This window comes from Podarcis bocagei, assembly GCF_964188305.1.
Source record: "Podarcis bocagei genome assembly, chromosome: 6".
Classification (NCBI taxonomy): domain Eukaryota; kingdom Metazoa; phylum Chordata; class Lepidosauria; order Squamata; family Lacertidae; genus Podarcis; species Podarcis bocagei.
Window position 1 is genome coordinate 22,284,786 of NC_138130.1, and position 15,906 is coordinate 22,300,691.

General features: G+C 42.6%; 2 protein-coding genes across 2 annotated transcripts in view; one reads left to right on the forward strand and one right to left on the reverse strand.

The window, feature by feature from the left end:
* The window catches only part of UBAC2 (UBA domain containing 2), a 79,535-nt gene that overhangs the window by 11,388 nt on the left and 52,241 nt on the right, over positions 1-15,906 (forward strand). The window lies entirely within an intron of this gene.
* GPR18 (G protein-coupled receptor 18) lies at positions 2,565-10,935 on the reverse strand. The gene is made up of 2 exons (XM_081198079.1): positions 10,659-10,935; positions 2,565-4,031 (listed from the first exon to the last, which is right to left on the reverse strand). Exon 2 carries the CDS (start codon positions 3,982-3,984, stop codon positions 3,022-3,024), a length of 963 nt encoding a protein of 320 aa, XP_081054205.1. The 5' UTR covers positions 3,985-4,031; positions 10,659-10,935; the 3' UTR covers positions 2,565-3,021.

Consider the following 15,906-nt stretch of genomic DNA (forward strand, 5'->3'; position numbering starts at 1 on the left):
TTCCTTTCTTGATCATGAGCTATATATACTAGTATGAATGTACACAGAAGGCCTGATTGGCCAATGAGCAATAAACTTTGCTACTTACAACTGAAATTGTTTTGAGGGGGAAACCTTGTATTGTAAGATAAGAAGTGTTAGCTTGGTCATCTGGGCACTGGGTGTGTGTTTGCTTTCCTCTTGCTATTAAGAGTGAAGCAATGGGAATTCTTTGTTTGCCCTCAGTGATACCCTCGCATAGCCAAATTTTGTTGGCTATATGTCACTTTGTTGCCATAACTTTTATTATACAGCACCCAATTGGCTGGGATCCTGCACTGAATAAATTGGGGTCATTGAATAAATTATTTTGAGTTGGGGAAAAAGAGAGAGAAGGAAGCCCAGGCGGCAGCAGGTGATGGATAATGGCTGCTAACATATATGAAAAAGAGGAATTGTTTTCATGAACATGGCCACTTTTGAAATGGAAATGAAATTTCATCAAAAAGTCCATTCAAAGTTTCTTGAAAAGTTGTCTTTCTTTATTTGTGTGTATGTATGTGTGTGTGACTTTAGACACATAAAATTGATAGCATGTGCCTTATTTTGTGTAAGTTTGTAAGTACAGTGGAACCTCGGGTAACAGATGCTTCAGGTTACAGACTCCGCTAACCCAGAAATAGTACCTTGGGTTAAGAACTTTGCTTCAGGATGAGAACAGAAATCGTGCTCCAGCGGCACAGCAGCAGTGGGAGGCCCCATTAGCTAAAGTGGCACCTCAAGTTAAGAACAGTTTCAGGTTAAGAACAGACCTACAGAACGAATTAAGTTCTTAACCTGAGGTACCACTGTACTTTTATTCAATTCAAAAACAGCTGGGAGTATAAACTACACATATTAAGTACAGTGGAACCTCGGTTTTCGAACATAATCCGTTCTGGAAGACTGTTCATCTTCCAAAATGTTCAATAACCGAGTATCACTGGGCTGGTTGCAAAGTCATGGGGGGGGGGGAATGAAAAATGTGCCTCAGAAGCCCTTCGACTTCTGAGGAACATTTGGAAACCGGAGCACTTCCGGGTTTTTGGCGTTCAGGAGCAAAACGTTCGAGATCAGAACCATTCGAGTTCCGAGGTTTGACTGTATACTGAAATTTTTATTTATATTTCTCAGAAGGCCACAACTTGGGGGGTTGGGAGGGCTGATAAGTGCTGCATCAGGAATATAAAACAGCAGAACCCTTGTAAATTTTTTTGCCAATGAGCTGTAAAGTGCAGTAGGTTCAAAGAGAGCACTGATATGTTTTGTGTAGTAGTAGCAGCGAAATCTGGGACGAGGGTGGCGCTGTGGTCTAAACCACAGAGCCTAGGGCTTGCCAATCAGAAGGTTGGTGGTTCGAATCCCCACGATGGGGTGAGCTCCCATTGCTCGGTCCCTGCTCCTGCCAACCTAGCAGTTCAAAAGCACGTCAAAGTGCAAGTAGATAAATAGGTACCGCTCTGGTGGGAAGGTAAACGCCGTTTCCATGTGCTGCTCTAGTTCGCCAGAAGCAGCTTAGTTATGCTGGCCACATGACCCAGAAGCTGTCTGCGGACAAACGCCGGCTCCCTCGGCCTATAGAGCGAGATGAGCACCACAATCCCAGAGTTGTCCGCGACTGGACCTAATGGTCAGGGGTCCCTTTACCTTTACTTTTAGCTGCGAAATCTTCCTTTTTGATGATAAGCTGATAATACCTATACCAGATTTGGAAGTAAAGGCTATTACATTGCACTAACAGAAAGCAATAGAAAGCCTCAAAGATTTGTTATGATACTTAAAAGTTCCTTTCAGGTTTGCCGTAAAGATTGGCATTTTAAATTCAGATACTATCATGTTACTATACTTTGTTGTTATTTTTATAATTAGCAAAAGGCCCTTCAATTTGACAGGCTGGACTGTTTTCGTTTTCGTTTGGGAGGGTTCCACCCTGTCCATATCAGAACCGCTGCAGAAACAAAATGCTTTTTGTCCAAGGTTGTTGTTGTTAAATAAATTTGTATACCGCCCTTCATCCGAAGATCTCAGCGCAGTTCACAGCATGCAAATACAAAATAAAACACAAAATACACAGTGAAAACAAAACCAAAACCATTTAAACAAACACATCTAAAAAGACATAGAATGTGAATCAGCCAAAGGCGTGGTTGGAGAGGAATGTTTTCACCAGGAACCTAAAGGTGTATAATGAAGGCACCAGGCGAGTCTCCCTGGGGAGAGCATTCCACAAATGGGGAGCCACTGCAGAAAAGACCCGTTCTCGTGTTTCCACCCTCTGGACCTATCATGAAGGAGGTACACACAGAAGGGCCCCAGATATTGATCGCAGTTCCAAGTTGATTCATATGGGGAAAGGTGAACCTTGAAGTGTTGCGGTCCTGAGCTGTTTAAGGTTCTTCTCAATGCATTGCAAGAATGAAGCCTTCAGCATTACAAACTTTGTTACAGCCATTGGCACAGTGCTGGCTTCCATGCTTGTTTGCTTGTGTGGAAGTCTTTGCATCTTGCTCTTATTTTGGCAGGCGCAAATAACAGATTAGGCAGTATCAGTTGTTATTACTTAAATGTTTATTGCTGGTGAAAACTTGATTTCGAAATACAGAATTCTACAGCGCTTTTATTTCAAAATAAGGAATTCTACAGTTTCCCCCTTTCCACGCCTCCCCCCTCTTGCATGTGTGTGGCAATCCTATAAACACTGAAATAATACAGTTTTCAACCAAGTTTCAGATTTTGTAATTCCAGAAAGGTAACATAATCTTTACACCCAAGCAGCAAAGATAATAAAATTATAAGGAAACAGGTATAAAATTGAATTTATTAAATAAGCAGGAGTCTCATTGCATGTCCACATAGGCTAACCTCTTTGTTCAGAGTGGATACCATTTGAGAGAGGAATAATAGTTATTTCTTTCTTCTTTGACATTTTCCATTTGCTCTTAAAGTTTTGCTATACTTTCTTGTGCTCTGTTGAATACTATTCAAGTCTTTATTGACAGTTTTTTATATCATCTCACTGTTGATATTACTTAATGACCTCATGCTTCCAGATCGTATACTTTTCCTTCGTACGCTTCGAAGATAATTACGATAAAGCATGACACTGATCACTCGGGCCTGAAATTGTTTAGAAACAAGATAGTACAAAATTACGTCTAGACATGTGCTGAGATTCATGAGAAAGGTGGTAAACGCTCCCCATGGGTTGTAACTTACAGGTCCATGCTGGAGCATCAGAAATGCAAAACAGATATGAAAAGGCACAAAACACACAAGCACTTGGACGATCAGTGTCACAATAATTCTGATGGACCTCTCTTTAGCCTTTGGTTTCAGCTTGGAAGTTCTTCCACGAACGAGACTGTGAATGATGACTAGGTAACAACCAAGCATGATAAATAGAGGGATCAATAAGAAAAGAATCAGTCGAGAAAAATTTAATACATTGACTTCCTTTAGGTAGATAATATCCATCATCTTAATGCAAGTGGTGAAGTTTGATGTTCTGTCTGGATCAGAATCTAAGAACAGCAGTGGAGAAGATGTCGCTAGAGTCGTTATCCAAAGGCCTATGCAGGCTATCAGAGCTTTGGTTGTGTTCTTGAGTCCCTTAGCATGTTTGGGCTGCACTACAGCCAGATATCTATCCACGCTTATAAAAGCTAGCAGCCATAGAGCGATGCTGGGGTAAAAAATTGTAAATGCACTAAGAACCTGGCAGAAGACATCTCCAAAGATCCAAGACCGTTTGCCATAGTAAAGCATCCGAAAAGGCAAGGAAAATATAAAAAGCAAGTCAAGCAATGCAACGTTCATCATGTATATAGTTATCGTTGTTCTCTTCTTGGTGGTACAGCTGAAGACCCAGAGAGCCGTGACGTTAACAAATAAGCCAATTGCGAAAATAAAGCTGTAGAAGACAAGCGATGAAATTCTGTACTCTTCAGGATGGTCACTTCCAGACATTGCAATTAGATTTTGATTGTAGTTATTCACAACTTACAACATGATACCTAAAAACAAAACAGATCAATGATAAATTAAGTCGCACAATCAGTCAGGTTAGTTTGCAATGGGGAAGATGCATTTGGAACCGGGCAGCCCCAAGCTTGCATTTCACTGGGGAGAAAGTGATTTCTCTTAAAATGCTGCATGTTAAACTTCGGCTGAACATAACCTCTGATGTGCTAGCTTAGTTTATAGACCCATGAGATCTTTATAAGTTACAAATGACCCCTTGAAGTTCTGTAAAATGCTGATGCTAATGCAAAATGGGCAGGTGGGTGGAGCGTGGCAGAGAAATCAGCCACAGCAAAGCAGTTCTTCATAGAATTGTAGGGTTGAAAGGGATCCCGAGGGTCATCGAGTCCATATCCCTGAAATGTAGAAGGTTTGAGAGAAGGAACATGGTCTGTAGTAAGTTTCTACCTCCATTCAGCAACTCTAGGTTAACTGCTTTTATTTAAAAAAATTAAAATGTCATTTTCTCCACTCTGTGATCTGTGCAAGGTTTGCACAGAAAGTAATGATTGTTAGCCTGAAGAATTAGCACATAATTTTATATCAGAAGGTAGCTCATTCTTTTTTTATATAGTTATAAAGGTGATTTAGAGAACTAAATATATATATCTTTGAAAAAAATAAACATGAACGTACTATGTTGAGCCTCTACAAGGGAGCCCAGTGGAGAACAATTATTTATCTAACCATCCTTTTGCGCATTTTATGTATACACATAATTTTCTTCGGGGTTTGGCTTTTACCTAGAGATCAGTGAGACCCAAACATGCTGAAAAAGGCAGATCATGACTTCATTCCTGGTAGTGCAACAGGAGTGGGAGAGGAGTGAAGTATCTGCATGTGCATCAGCTGTGTGTCCACATTTAAACCATAGTTTAAACTATGGTTTAAAGTGATGTGAAATCATGCGAGTGAATATTGTTTAGAAAAAAACCACAAACAAGCTTTTAGAGAAGCAACTTTATAATAGCTATATTGTAGAGCATGGGTAGGCAAACTAAGGCCTGGGGGCCAGATCCAGCCCAGTTGCCTTCTAAATCTGGCCTGCGGACGGTCCGAGAATCAGCGTGTTTTTACATGAGTAGAATGTGCCCTTTTATTTAAATGCATCTCTGGGTGATTTGTGGGGCCTGCCTGGTGTTTTTACATGAGTAGAATGTGTGCTTTTATTTAAAAGGCATCTCTGGGTTATTTCTGGGGCATAGGAATTTGTTCATTCCCCCCTTCCCCCCCAAAAAATATAGTCCGGCCCCCCACAACGTCTGAAGGACAGTGGACTGGCCCCCTGCTGATAAATTTTGCTGACGAAGGGGACTAGAGGAAGGGTGGACTAACTTCAGTTTTGTAGACTCTGCTTGAATCCTATTAGAATCTCCCAGTACATGCTGGAATCTACAAAGCAGGAATGCATTTTCATGGTTTCTGTATTGGCTCTGACATAGTGATTCCTGTGGTGAGTCTAAGCATTCTTTCTTGATTAAGAACTTAAGAATGCATTGAATTGAATCAGACCAGGGCTGGCCTAGTTTAGCATTATTATTATTATTATTATTATTATTATTATTATTATTATTATTATTTGCAGAAATTCCAGGCACCAACAGGGGATTCATCATTAGTCCATGATCCCGCACCCTCGTTACAGAGAAATGCTGAGCATTTCACAAATTATTGACTGTGTTGTTGTTGCCATAAAGAGTAGGTTGTCGTGCAAGAGCAATTGTTTGGTATTTACTAATATTGCAGAATTATCAACAGACAAAAATATTTCCTGAATATTCAGTGGATTTTCTCATACGCAATATGTTAATGCAAACTCCTTTTATTTGCTGTAAGTGGCAAACTCTGAACCACGTATTTATGCATCGTTACTCATGTCAAAGAATGACCATATCTCCCTCCTCCTCCAGTATGCTCATATCTGAAATAAGAAGATGTGGTGAAAGTAGAGGGAAGTAGACTGAAAAACTCTGCAGTCTTTTGCAGCAGATAATTTTAATAGAGGAAGTTCTGAACACGGTAAAAGAGAGTCTTTTTACTTTCTTTCAGTCTCTTGGGTGGGTTGCCAGCGCCTGTTGCTTTGCAGCTCCCCACACCCTCCCTGTTTTTGTGGCTGAATGAGAAAACCTTTGGTCTTGCTTCGTCTTCTGAGCAGCTGTGCTTTTGAGCTGCCTCTGCTGTGTGTTTTTTCATGTGCAGAAGTGGCGGGTGCCACTGGTTTTGACACTTGCACATTTCTTGCAAAGATTGCTGTCTTTGCTACTACTGCAGTAGCTGATCATTGTTAGCATTGAAATCTGTGGTTCCAGAAAGACCAGATGAAGCACAGCAGCTGTATGCAAAAGCATTACATAGGACAGAGAGATAAGATGGGTTGGGGACATAATTGCATGCGGCAACCTAGTCTCTTAAGGAGCCTTTAGCTACCACAAAGTTAGTTATGGCAATGCAGTCCTAACCACTAGATATTTTGTAGTAGCTTGCTGCAATGCAGTCTTGCAAATACGTCTGCAAGTTACCAACCTACTCAGCTTTTACTAACGTTCCTACCCTCCCCCCACCTATGAAAGTAACTTGTGCTGCCCTTTAAAAGGTGACATTTTGTTAAGCTTCCTGCCTAGTACGCTGGAGGAGATTCTTACTCATCACAGGTGAATGAGCAATTGATTATTTACAAACCTGCTATAATGGAATTTAGACCACCAGTCAGTTAGCTTAGCATCACATACATGAGGCTGTTGCAGTGACGTTGGCTTAAGCCACCACGAGTAGCTGACATGGAGACCACATAATACTGTCAAGAAGCTGCTGTATTCTTTGTTTAGTACAGTTTGGATGGGATCCTCAACTTAGATCAGAAAGCAGGGAAAATAGCTAATTGGCGTTAACACAGCATATCTAACATGATCTAGATCACAGCATATTCTAGATCCAAATTTGTTACTGAGGTCCCACTACCATTTTGAATGTTCATTCGCACCATGACTTTAGAAATCTCAATTTTTGTTTGAGAAACGAAACTTAGCTTTGGCTAAGAGCACCAGGATAATATTATTCTTTAGCAACCGGAATGACTCTCACTTGTTATGCAAAGAAGTGTGTGAGACCTCCGGAATATGCAAGTGTCTTCCTCCCAGCCTGTTTCCTACAGCGATCAAACTATTACAGAACACCTCTTGATTGGTTTTAGAGGCCTGGCTAGGTAAAGCACCATGCATGAAGCATTATGCCAGGAACTGGTAAACACATCAGTACCCATCAAGGTTAGAGACCATCACCCAATTTATGCTAACATAATACTGCACCCCACAGACTACCTACTCATGACTGCTTTAGATACCCTTCCCATTCTTCAGTCTAGGAAAATCCCTCTTTCATATGACCAAACCCTTAAGACGGGATCCAGATGGAAAAACTGTGCTTGGTTCTTCAGGGATATAGTCAGGTTCTGCTCCTCCCCCCCTCCATCTTTATAATTTGTACGTGATTTTAGTCAGGGTTCCAAGAGCCTCGTGTTCCTCCCCCAAGTCTTCACCCCAAAAGCCTCATAACATGCAAGGCTCAAGGGGCCTGGAAGGGCATTGTTTTCCCCAAGTCTTGATCCACAGCCCCTTTCCCCCTTACATGACTAATATTTCATCCCTAAGACCCATCACCAAGAGACCTAGTTTACCCTAGTACACCAAAATCCTTGGTTAAAGACCCAAACACATGTTCCTCCTGTTCATCTGTAATCGGTGGCATGTGTAGACTAGGACACATGATAACCAATTTATCTTGCCATTGTCCACTGGATGATTTAGGTTTCCTAGGTCAATAGAACCTTGGGAATGAAAGCAAACTAAAGTTTGCAGCTGTGTGTTAAGGCTTTCTAGTTCCCTTTAGCCTATGAGCCTTAGTGTAGACTAAACAACAGAAGTGGTTTTGGTAATTTAGGGTTGGAGTCTTTTATGCGCTTAGCTTGAAACAAGCCCTTATTGAACACCGATGAACTTCTGAATGAAAATTTTCATGATGGTGTTGTAAATTTGTGAGAATAAAAGCAAGCTGGGAAATGATATAACATTTCGACATCTAGTTATTTATATGAATAGCAAGAAAGGGTTAAATACTGTGTTAGAAATGAAAGAAAAAACATGCCCAACTAAAAAAAACTAGTTTGCTTAGATGAAATTTGGAATATATTTGTTACCACAACATGTTACAAGTACATGCTCAGAACTGATTGCTTAGCCCAGATGTAGTTAGAAAGCAACACTGGCTTCCAACCTCAGAAACATTGCTTTCATGTTGGAGGGGACCACTTCCTTGTTTCTCAGTATAAAACTTAAATTTAACGAAGGAGTGGCTAAACTGTGGCCCTCAAGGCATTGTTGGACTACAGTTTCCATCATCCCTGACCCATTAAAATCTAGAGAGCCACAGGTTCCCCATCCATGGGAATCAAACCATTGGCGCATCATGCTCAGTAGCATCTATACCAAGTGGCAATGGCTCTCTAGGGCAGTGTTTCCCAACCTTTTTTGGGCAAAGGCACACTTGTTTGATGAAAAAAATCTCGAGGCACAAGACCATTACAGCCCCGTGACGTCAGCGCGCAGCGTCACACCGAGAGGGACGCACGAAAGTGTAAGTTTCATTTTTTTCCCCTCTCCCTTGCCAGGGAACCTCCAAGCTTTGGGGGTGGGGGGGGAGGAGGCAGCAAAGCGAGGCAGGAAGGAGAGCGCGGCTTGGCTGGGTGAGCTTTGGCAGGGGCAGGGAATGAGAGCCGCGAGGCGGGCGCTGCGGACGGAGGCGCTGCCCGCCGAGCTCGCAGGCAGCCAGGCAGGCAGACGGCGAAAGCCCCACGCTGGGCGGCCTCTCCTCGCCGCCGCCGCCCCGCCTCTTGCCGCCCAACTTGCCCGCCTCCCTCCAGGCAACATCTCGCGGCACACCAGGCAACATCTCGCGGCACACTAGTGTGCCGCGGAACAGTGGTTGGGAAACACTGCTCTAGGGATTCAGAGAGAAGTGTCTCCCAGCCCTACCTGGAGATGCCGGAAATTGAAGCTGGAACGTTGAAGGCATTTGGCAACCAGAGCATGCGCTCTGCCACTGAACTATGGCTAAACCTGTTCACTTTAGTAAGAGAAGACTTTGCCAGCCATGAACTACTGCTGCTTATCTCTCAGTACTTTACCTTTGCATGTATACCATACCTCTGGAATTTTAGATAGATCATATAGCACAGTCTGGCCAGATTCGCAATGCACAGTAAGCCAAACCATGGCTTACTGGGCCGTGTGAATGTGTGGGCTCCCAGAAAAGTGCTCCCATCTGCTTTGCTCTTCCTTGGTTCCTTTTGTTCCCATCCCACACTGAGCCAGGCTGAGGTTTGGCTTTGAGTATCACCCAACCCCAAGTTTGTGGTTCACCAACAGAATTGTAGCCAAGGTTTATTCTTGGCTGGTCGATTTGTCACCATTTTGGTGCGTGAAGTCGAGAAAATGTAAGGAAGAAGTCTGGAAAGGGCAGCTGTTGGGCAAATTTAACATTTTTAGTGATCTACTTGATCGGAGATACATGGGGTAGTTTGTGGCACACTGGTTGACTGAACGACAACAAAAAAAATGGATTTCTCATCAGGCAGATCTTGTTTACGAGGGCTACCAGGCAAGTGACTTTAAAAAAACAAACCCCAAAAGGGCTGCACGTTTAGAATTGTATTTTGGGCACAGAGGACCTCAGAATTTGGACCCATTTGCTATGTTTAGTGGTAAAAACATTTAGCTGCTGTAACTGAATAATTAGCTCCATCAAAAAACCTCTTTCCCAGTGGCTTATTTTAATTTGCTTATTTATAAATCTAACCTTAAAGATAATGTGAAAATGGTCACAACATTAATGTTTAGTAGTTTAAAGTTAGGCTGGTATAAGTACTTTTAGTAACAATTCTGTTATAATACAACATAACACAACATGGGTTTGGATCTAAATAACCTTGCAACAGGGGGTGCGAGGCTTGTATTTTTTTAAAAGTAGCTTGCCCCTATGAAATGTGGCTGGTAATGTTTGGAGTTGAGTTGACTTTCAAAGGCGGATTACATGGAAATCTGTCCAACGATAAGAAAGTAGAAACCCCACAGAGTGTGTGCAGTGCCTTAGGTGTGCCTAAAGTAGGTCTTTGGATCATAAATATGGCGTATATATATATCCTGAGTTTGCTTTGGTTTATCCTTTGGTTTGTTTAATTCTACAGGAAAAACTCAATTTTTCAGCAATTCTTTGTATTTCTCAATGCCTCTGAATTTAAATTAACTGAGGATATTGTAAGTATAGCGTATTCATTATTTCAGAAATGTGGGAACAGTCCTCCCTTTGTTATAGAGGTGGTCTTTATGTTGTCAGTCTTTCATTCTAGTTATTTGATAAAAAACTGCAGGGATTTTGAAAAATTGCATTTAGTTCAGAAAGTTAAAAATCACTTACATTACAATACTGAAGTATTAGTGTTAAAAGCTTTAAACAGTGGTGGCATTCAATTTTATTTTGCTGCTTTAGAATCTGTATATTTGTATATGTCGATATTTTAAAATGGTTGATAGCACAAACGGAGATGGACAATTAATCACATTTCCTACCTGTTTGCACTTTGCTCTTCTTTTAGAGATGCCTTCTTTGTACTCTCTGATCTGCAAAAGATTTGGAGCTCTTGTCTTTGTAATAACTTCCGTTTACTAAAATAGAAGCCCTCATTTACAGTCAGGAAATGAAATAATGCAACTAGTTCCCTGATTGGTCATATAGATTTTCTCCAATAAAAAAAATATTGTGAATAATCTATAGGTGTATAAACAAGGCGCGTTTCGTTCTTGTTACATATGTCAGCTGACCAAATATTTCCTCCTGTCTGCTAGAGTGTGGTTTTTCTGCTTTCCTACCCTTAAATTGTTCATTTTCATAGCATAAACATAAAGCATTCATATGGCTGAAGTACTGTAAAGAAATAAACATGTTCACATTTATTGTTGTAATGGCTGTATATTATAAGCATACATTTTATTTATTTTCATAGGGCAGGGAGTTTCTGATAAATCATTATGCTTTAACTCTGTGCTCCTGTGGAAATCCCCTTGCGCATGTCATTTGTAACCCTTCTTTTCAAAATCGAAAGCACGTTGTGAATCCATAGGTTAGGTTTTTAGCACTTCCCTTTCATTCCTAGTAAATCCTAATGATAACTAATTCTCCTACTGGTGATTACTATGAAAGTTGTAACTAACAGGATTGAGGACTACATTTCATCACATAATAGCAACATTAAACTCTTCATGAAGATTTGCTGTCAGTTGACCTAATACAATACAGTGGTACCTCGGGTTAAGTACTTAATTCGTTCCGGAGGTCCGTTCTTAACCTGAAACTGTTCTTAACCTGAAGCACCTCTTTAGCTAAGGAGGCCTCCTGCTGCCGCTGCGCTGCCGGAGCACAATTTCTGTTCTCATCCTGAAGCAAAGTTCTTAACCTGAAGCACTATTTCTGGGTTAGCGGAGTCTGTAACCTGAAGCGTATGTAACCCAAGGTACTACTGTACAGTGAAATGCATGGCACATATACAGTGGACGCTCAGGCTGCGAAAGTGATCTGTGTGGGATGCATGTTCGCAAACCGCAGCGGCGCATCTGCGCACGTGCGGGTTGCGATTCAGCACTTCTGTGCATGCGCAAAGAGTGAGTTAGCGCTTCTGCACATGTGTGACCGCTGAAACCCGGAAGTAATCCGTTCCGGTACTTCTGGGTTTTGGCAGTCCATAATCCAAAAAAACACAACCTGAAGCATCTGTAACCCGAGGTATGACTGTATATGAAAGAAGGAAAGAGAATGCCATGGGCTGCACAGCGTTGGTTGAGAGAAAATGAGGGAGAATTATTAATGGCATTCAGATGTCCTACCCTCAGAGACGGATGGAACCTGATGTGGTCCTGTGTATTCTGGGGAATTTTCCAGCGGAGAAAGAAGACAATCCTTTTGTAACAACAACAACAACAACAATTTATTATTTATACCCCGCCCATCTGGCTGGTCTTCCCCAGCCACTCTTTCGAAGCCCTAGTTCCGCTATAGAACAGTGGTATGAAATGGGATGTTGACACAATCACTCCCAGTTGTAAATTACTGTAAAATAAGTTGCTGTTTTGCCAGCATAGTGAAACGACATTTCCCGAAATGCCCTAGTTGTCATTAGAAATCTGCCTTGAGCGATGGCCAGGGGTGCCTGCCGCAGACAACACTGGCCTCTGTCCCTCTTTCCTTCCCTCCCTTTTCTGATGTCCTCTCACATCTCTGCTTCCCAAAGGTTTGCACAGCTGTTTGTTGCAGCAGAAGCTGCCCCGAGGACTCCCAAGGAGAGGAGAGGAGGCTGAGGGAACACTCCACAAGGGGATGGTGTTTGGAAAAAGGCGAGAGGCTGCCAGCCCTGCAGGCAAGGGGTGACATAACTGGGCCCCTGAGCCCCTCAGGGGTGCCGCAGAAAGAATGTACTTGGTTAGGGGAGCAGGGGACTCAAAAAAGTTGGAAACCATTGACTGCTAGGCTGTTGGCTTATCTAGCTTAGCATGGTCAACACTGAATGGGGGGCAGTAAGCAAGTAAGAGCAGGCAGATTTTAGAAATCCTGCAGATAAATTGGTATGTGAACTTTTTGTACTCGGCTCTTCTGTGCTTTGGGCTCACTCTTAACTTCGAATTTTCATGCAAGCGCTCATGTGTGGCATACCCTCAAATGTCCCTATTTTCCAGGGACAGTCCCGGAATTTCAAAAGCCAAACCGGCTTCTGATTTGATCCCATAATGTCCCAGTTTCTCCCCCGCCCCCAGCACTGCCAGTGCTGAGCTCAGGAAAGAGGAAAAGCCAGTGCTTGTCCTGAGCAGCTGCCACAGCGGTGGCGACTGCGACAGAGCATCCTGTTTCCTCACCATGGTCTCTCCCTTGGGTAGTGGCTGCAGGAGAGTGGGTGAGAAGGAGAGGAGAGAAAATTGTTTTAGGTAACTTTATGGCACTGTTCCAAGATAGCCTTTTTAAAAAAATGTTTACATGCATAGGTGAATAAATACATGAGTACACTGGTACCTCAGTGTTAAGGGTATCGGGTGGTTGCTCGAGAGTAATCAGGCAAGATGCCTCACTAGTCTGTTCTAAAGCTTTCTTATTGGTGCTAAAAAAAACCTTTAGAATGCAGAGCGCCTCTATTCCATGTCTTGCTCATTCACTGGCAGAATCTGAGAGTGGGCGGTGCTTAAATCTTCCCCAGCAGAGTAGTTTCTTGACCCCCAGTCTGCGCCTCCCCTCTCTGCGCAGAAGCCTACTGCGCAAGGAAGGCTTGGGTAACGGGGGACCTCTCTCCTCCCCGCTTTGCTCAGGCAAGGTGTCCTGGCACCGCCTTGCCTCCTCCAAGCCCTGCATCTCCTCCCCACTAGAGGCGTGGCTTCCTTCCTCCGCTGAGGAGGTGCTGCTTCCCACGATCTTTGGGGGCTCTCTGTAATCCATCCGCCTTTTCCCCTCTTGCCCCTGAGCCGAAGGCAGTTCCCTGACACTCAGGTTACAGACTCCGCTAACCCAGAAATAGTACCTCGGGTTAAGAACTTTGCTTCAGGATGAGAACAGAAATCGTGCGGCGGCAACGTGGCGACAGAGGGAGGCCCCATTAGCTAAAGTGGTACCTCAGGTTGAGAACAGTTTCAGCTTAAGAACAGACCTCCAGAACGAATTAAGTTCTTCACCCGAGGTACCACTGTACATGTCCACACAGGTCCACAACAGACTTCAGTTTTCTGGAACTTTCAGAGGACGAGGAAGTAATAATTGAGGGGAAAACAACACAAAGCCCAAATATATCCCCTCAAGCACTAAGCACTAGTGTAGAGGTTTGGACTTTGGCTCCAGTGTGACACAAATGCATACTTTTTTAGGCTGCTGAGATTTCAGAAAGATGACAATCGGTTCTTACAAAGCTGCGAGACCTTAGGGGCTTTTCTTAAAATTAAGAAATCAAGAAGCAGAATTATTGTTAGTGCTTGGGCAATGCTTAGTATTGGTTTGAGACTGAAAGTATTTATGGTGGATGTGGCAAGTTCCCTAATAATTCCATGTGAAATTGTTGATTCTATATAGAACGCTAGGTCATCTTTGTGAGGGACCATGAGTATAGCATTCATGTGCTGTTGTTATGTTTGGATATTAGCAACACTCCGAATGATTCATTCCATTGAATTTAGCCTGTTTCCTTAAATATCGTTCTGTATGCCCATGCTTTATCTTCGTTGTATTTATTCGTCTTGCCTTCAAAAGGCTAGAGTTATTGATGTAACTGTATTGCCCTCTACTGTTCAGTATCTATTATTGCTACAGAGCAGTCATGGAATACAGTAGTTTGACTTGCTGGTGGCATATGTGACTGTCTTAACTCTGACATAAGAGATCAGACCTTACAATATGTGATCCATCAAGCCAAATGTAGCCCACAAACTTCATTAACATATTGGTTTTTGCTGCATACTTAGGATTGTAAAAACTGCCATGGTCATGTGTGAGTATCAACCTCCTGGCATGCCAAATAAATAGCTGGTGGCTTGTGTTTCGCTTGTTCAGCCATAAGTTGTGCAGGCTTCCTACTATATCTAGGGACTAGCTTGTTTTTACATAGCCTGCATAACTTGTGACCCACCAAGCCAGATCCAGCCTATACCCCTGAATATTGTGGTATGTCAGATCCTTGAAAATTCTCTTTGTTTTTGCAGCCTTGCACAGATAGTAAATACAGGAGATTTATTTATTTGATTTATCTATCACCCTTTAGCCAAATATCCCACAATATTAAGAACATAATTTACGCAGCATAATTTTTTAAAAATACAGAGCATAATAATACACAGCATAATTTTAAAAATTATCATAATAACAGCCCCCCTCCCGACATTGAACAGGCCATAGCTTATTTAATGGCCAAAGGCCTGAGTAAAGAGGAATGTTTTCGCCTGGCGCCAGAAGACATGTAATGAAGTTGCCAGGCAAGCCTGTCTGGAGAGAGCACTCCACAGACTGGGAACCATCACAGAAAAATCTGGTTCTCGTTTTGTCACCCTCCAAACCTTTTGGGGTTGTGGACATAGAGAAGGGCCTCAAATGACAAGCACGGGGTCCAGGTCAGTTTGTATGGGAAGAGGCAGTCCTTAAAGTATTGAGGTCTTGAACCATGTAAGACTGCACAGGTCAGCACCAGCACTTTGAATTGGGCTAGGAAACTAATTGGCACATGGTGTAGTTGGGCCAGGGTCGATGTTATATGCTCAAACCGTCTTGGTCAGTTTATTGGCTCTCATCCAGTCCATTACCGAGGCAAGACACCGGTCCAGCACATCCACTGCTACGCCTGCAGATGTAAAGGAAAATAGAGCTGTGTGTCATCAGCAGACTGCTGACATCACCTCCCAAAACTTTATCAACCACTTGGTTGACTGTCTACACAGCTGTTGACCTGCATTCGACTTTATGGGTTGCAAACTGTTGTGTGACTTTGGCATAGCTGTTGAAACTGTTGATATCCATGAAACTATTCATAAAACTACTCCTAGCTGTAGGCTTACAAAAGGCTTTTCTTTTTAAAAATCACAAGTTCTTTTCTTTCCACCACCCTCGCAAATGTCTACATGGATGATGCAATATCTTGCAAAAGTACCTTGATGCCTTACTCTGATATGGTAGGGCTTCAAGAAAGTGATATTTCATCAGCTAGACAAAACTTGGGGCTTAGACATGGGAACCCAGGTTCAAATACCATTTGAACCCTGGATTTTGTGGACTGGTTCACATGTCATGGCAGCTTATGGTTTA

What these genes read in the sequence shown, in the direction of transcription:
- GPR18 (XM_081198079.1), bottom strand. Translation starts at nt 3,984, where the DNA reads ATGTCTGGAAGTGACCATCCTGAAGAGTACAGAATTTCATCGCTTGTC.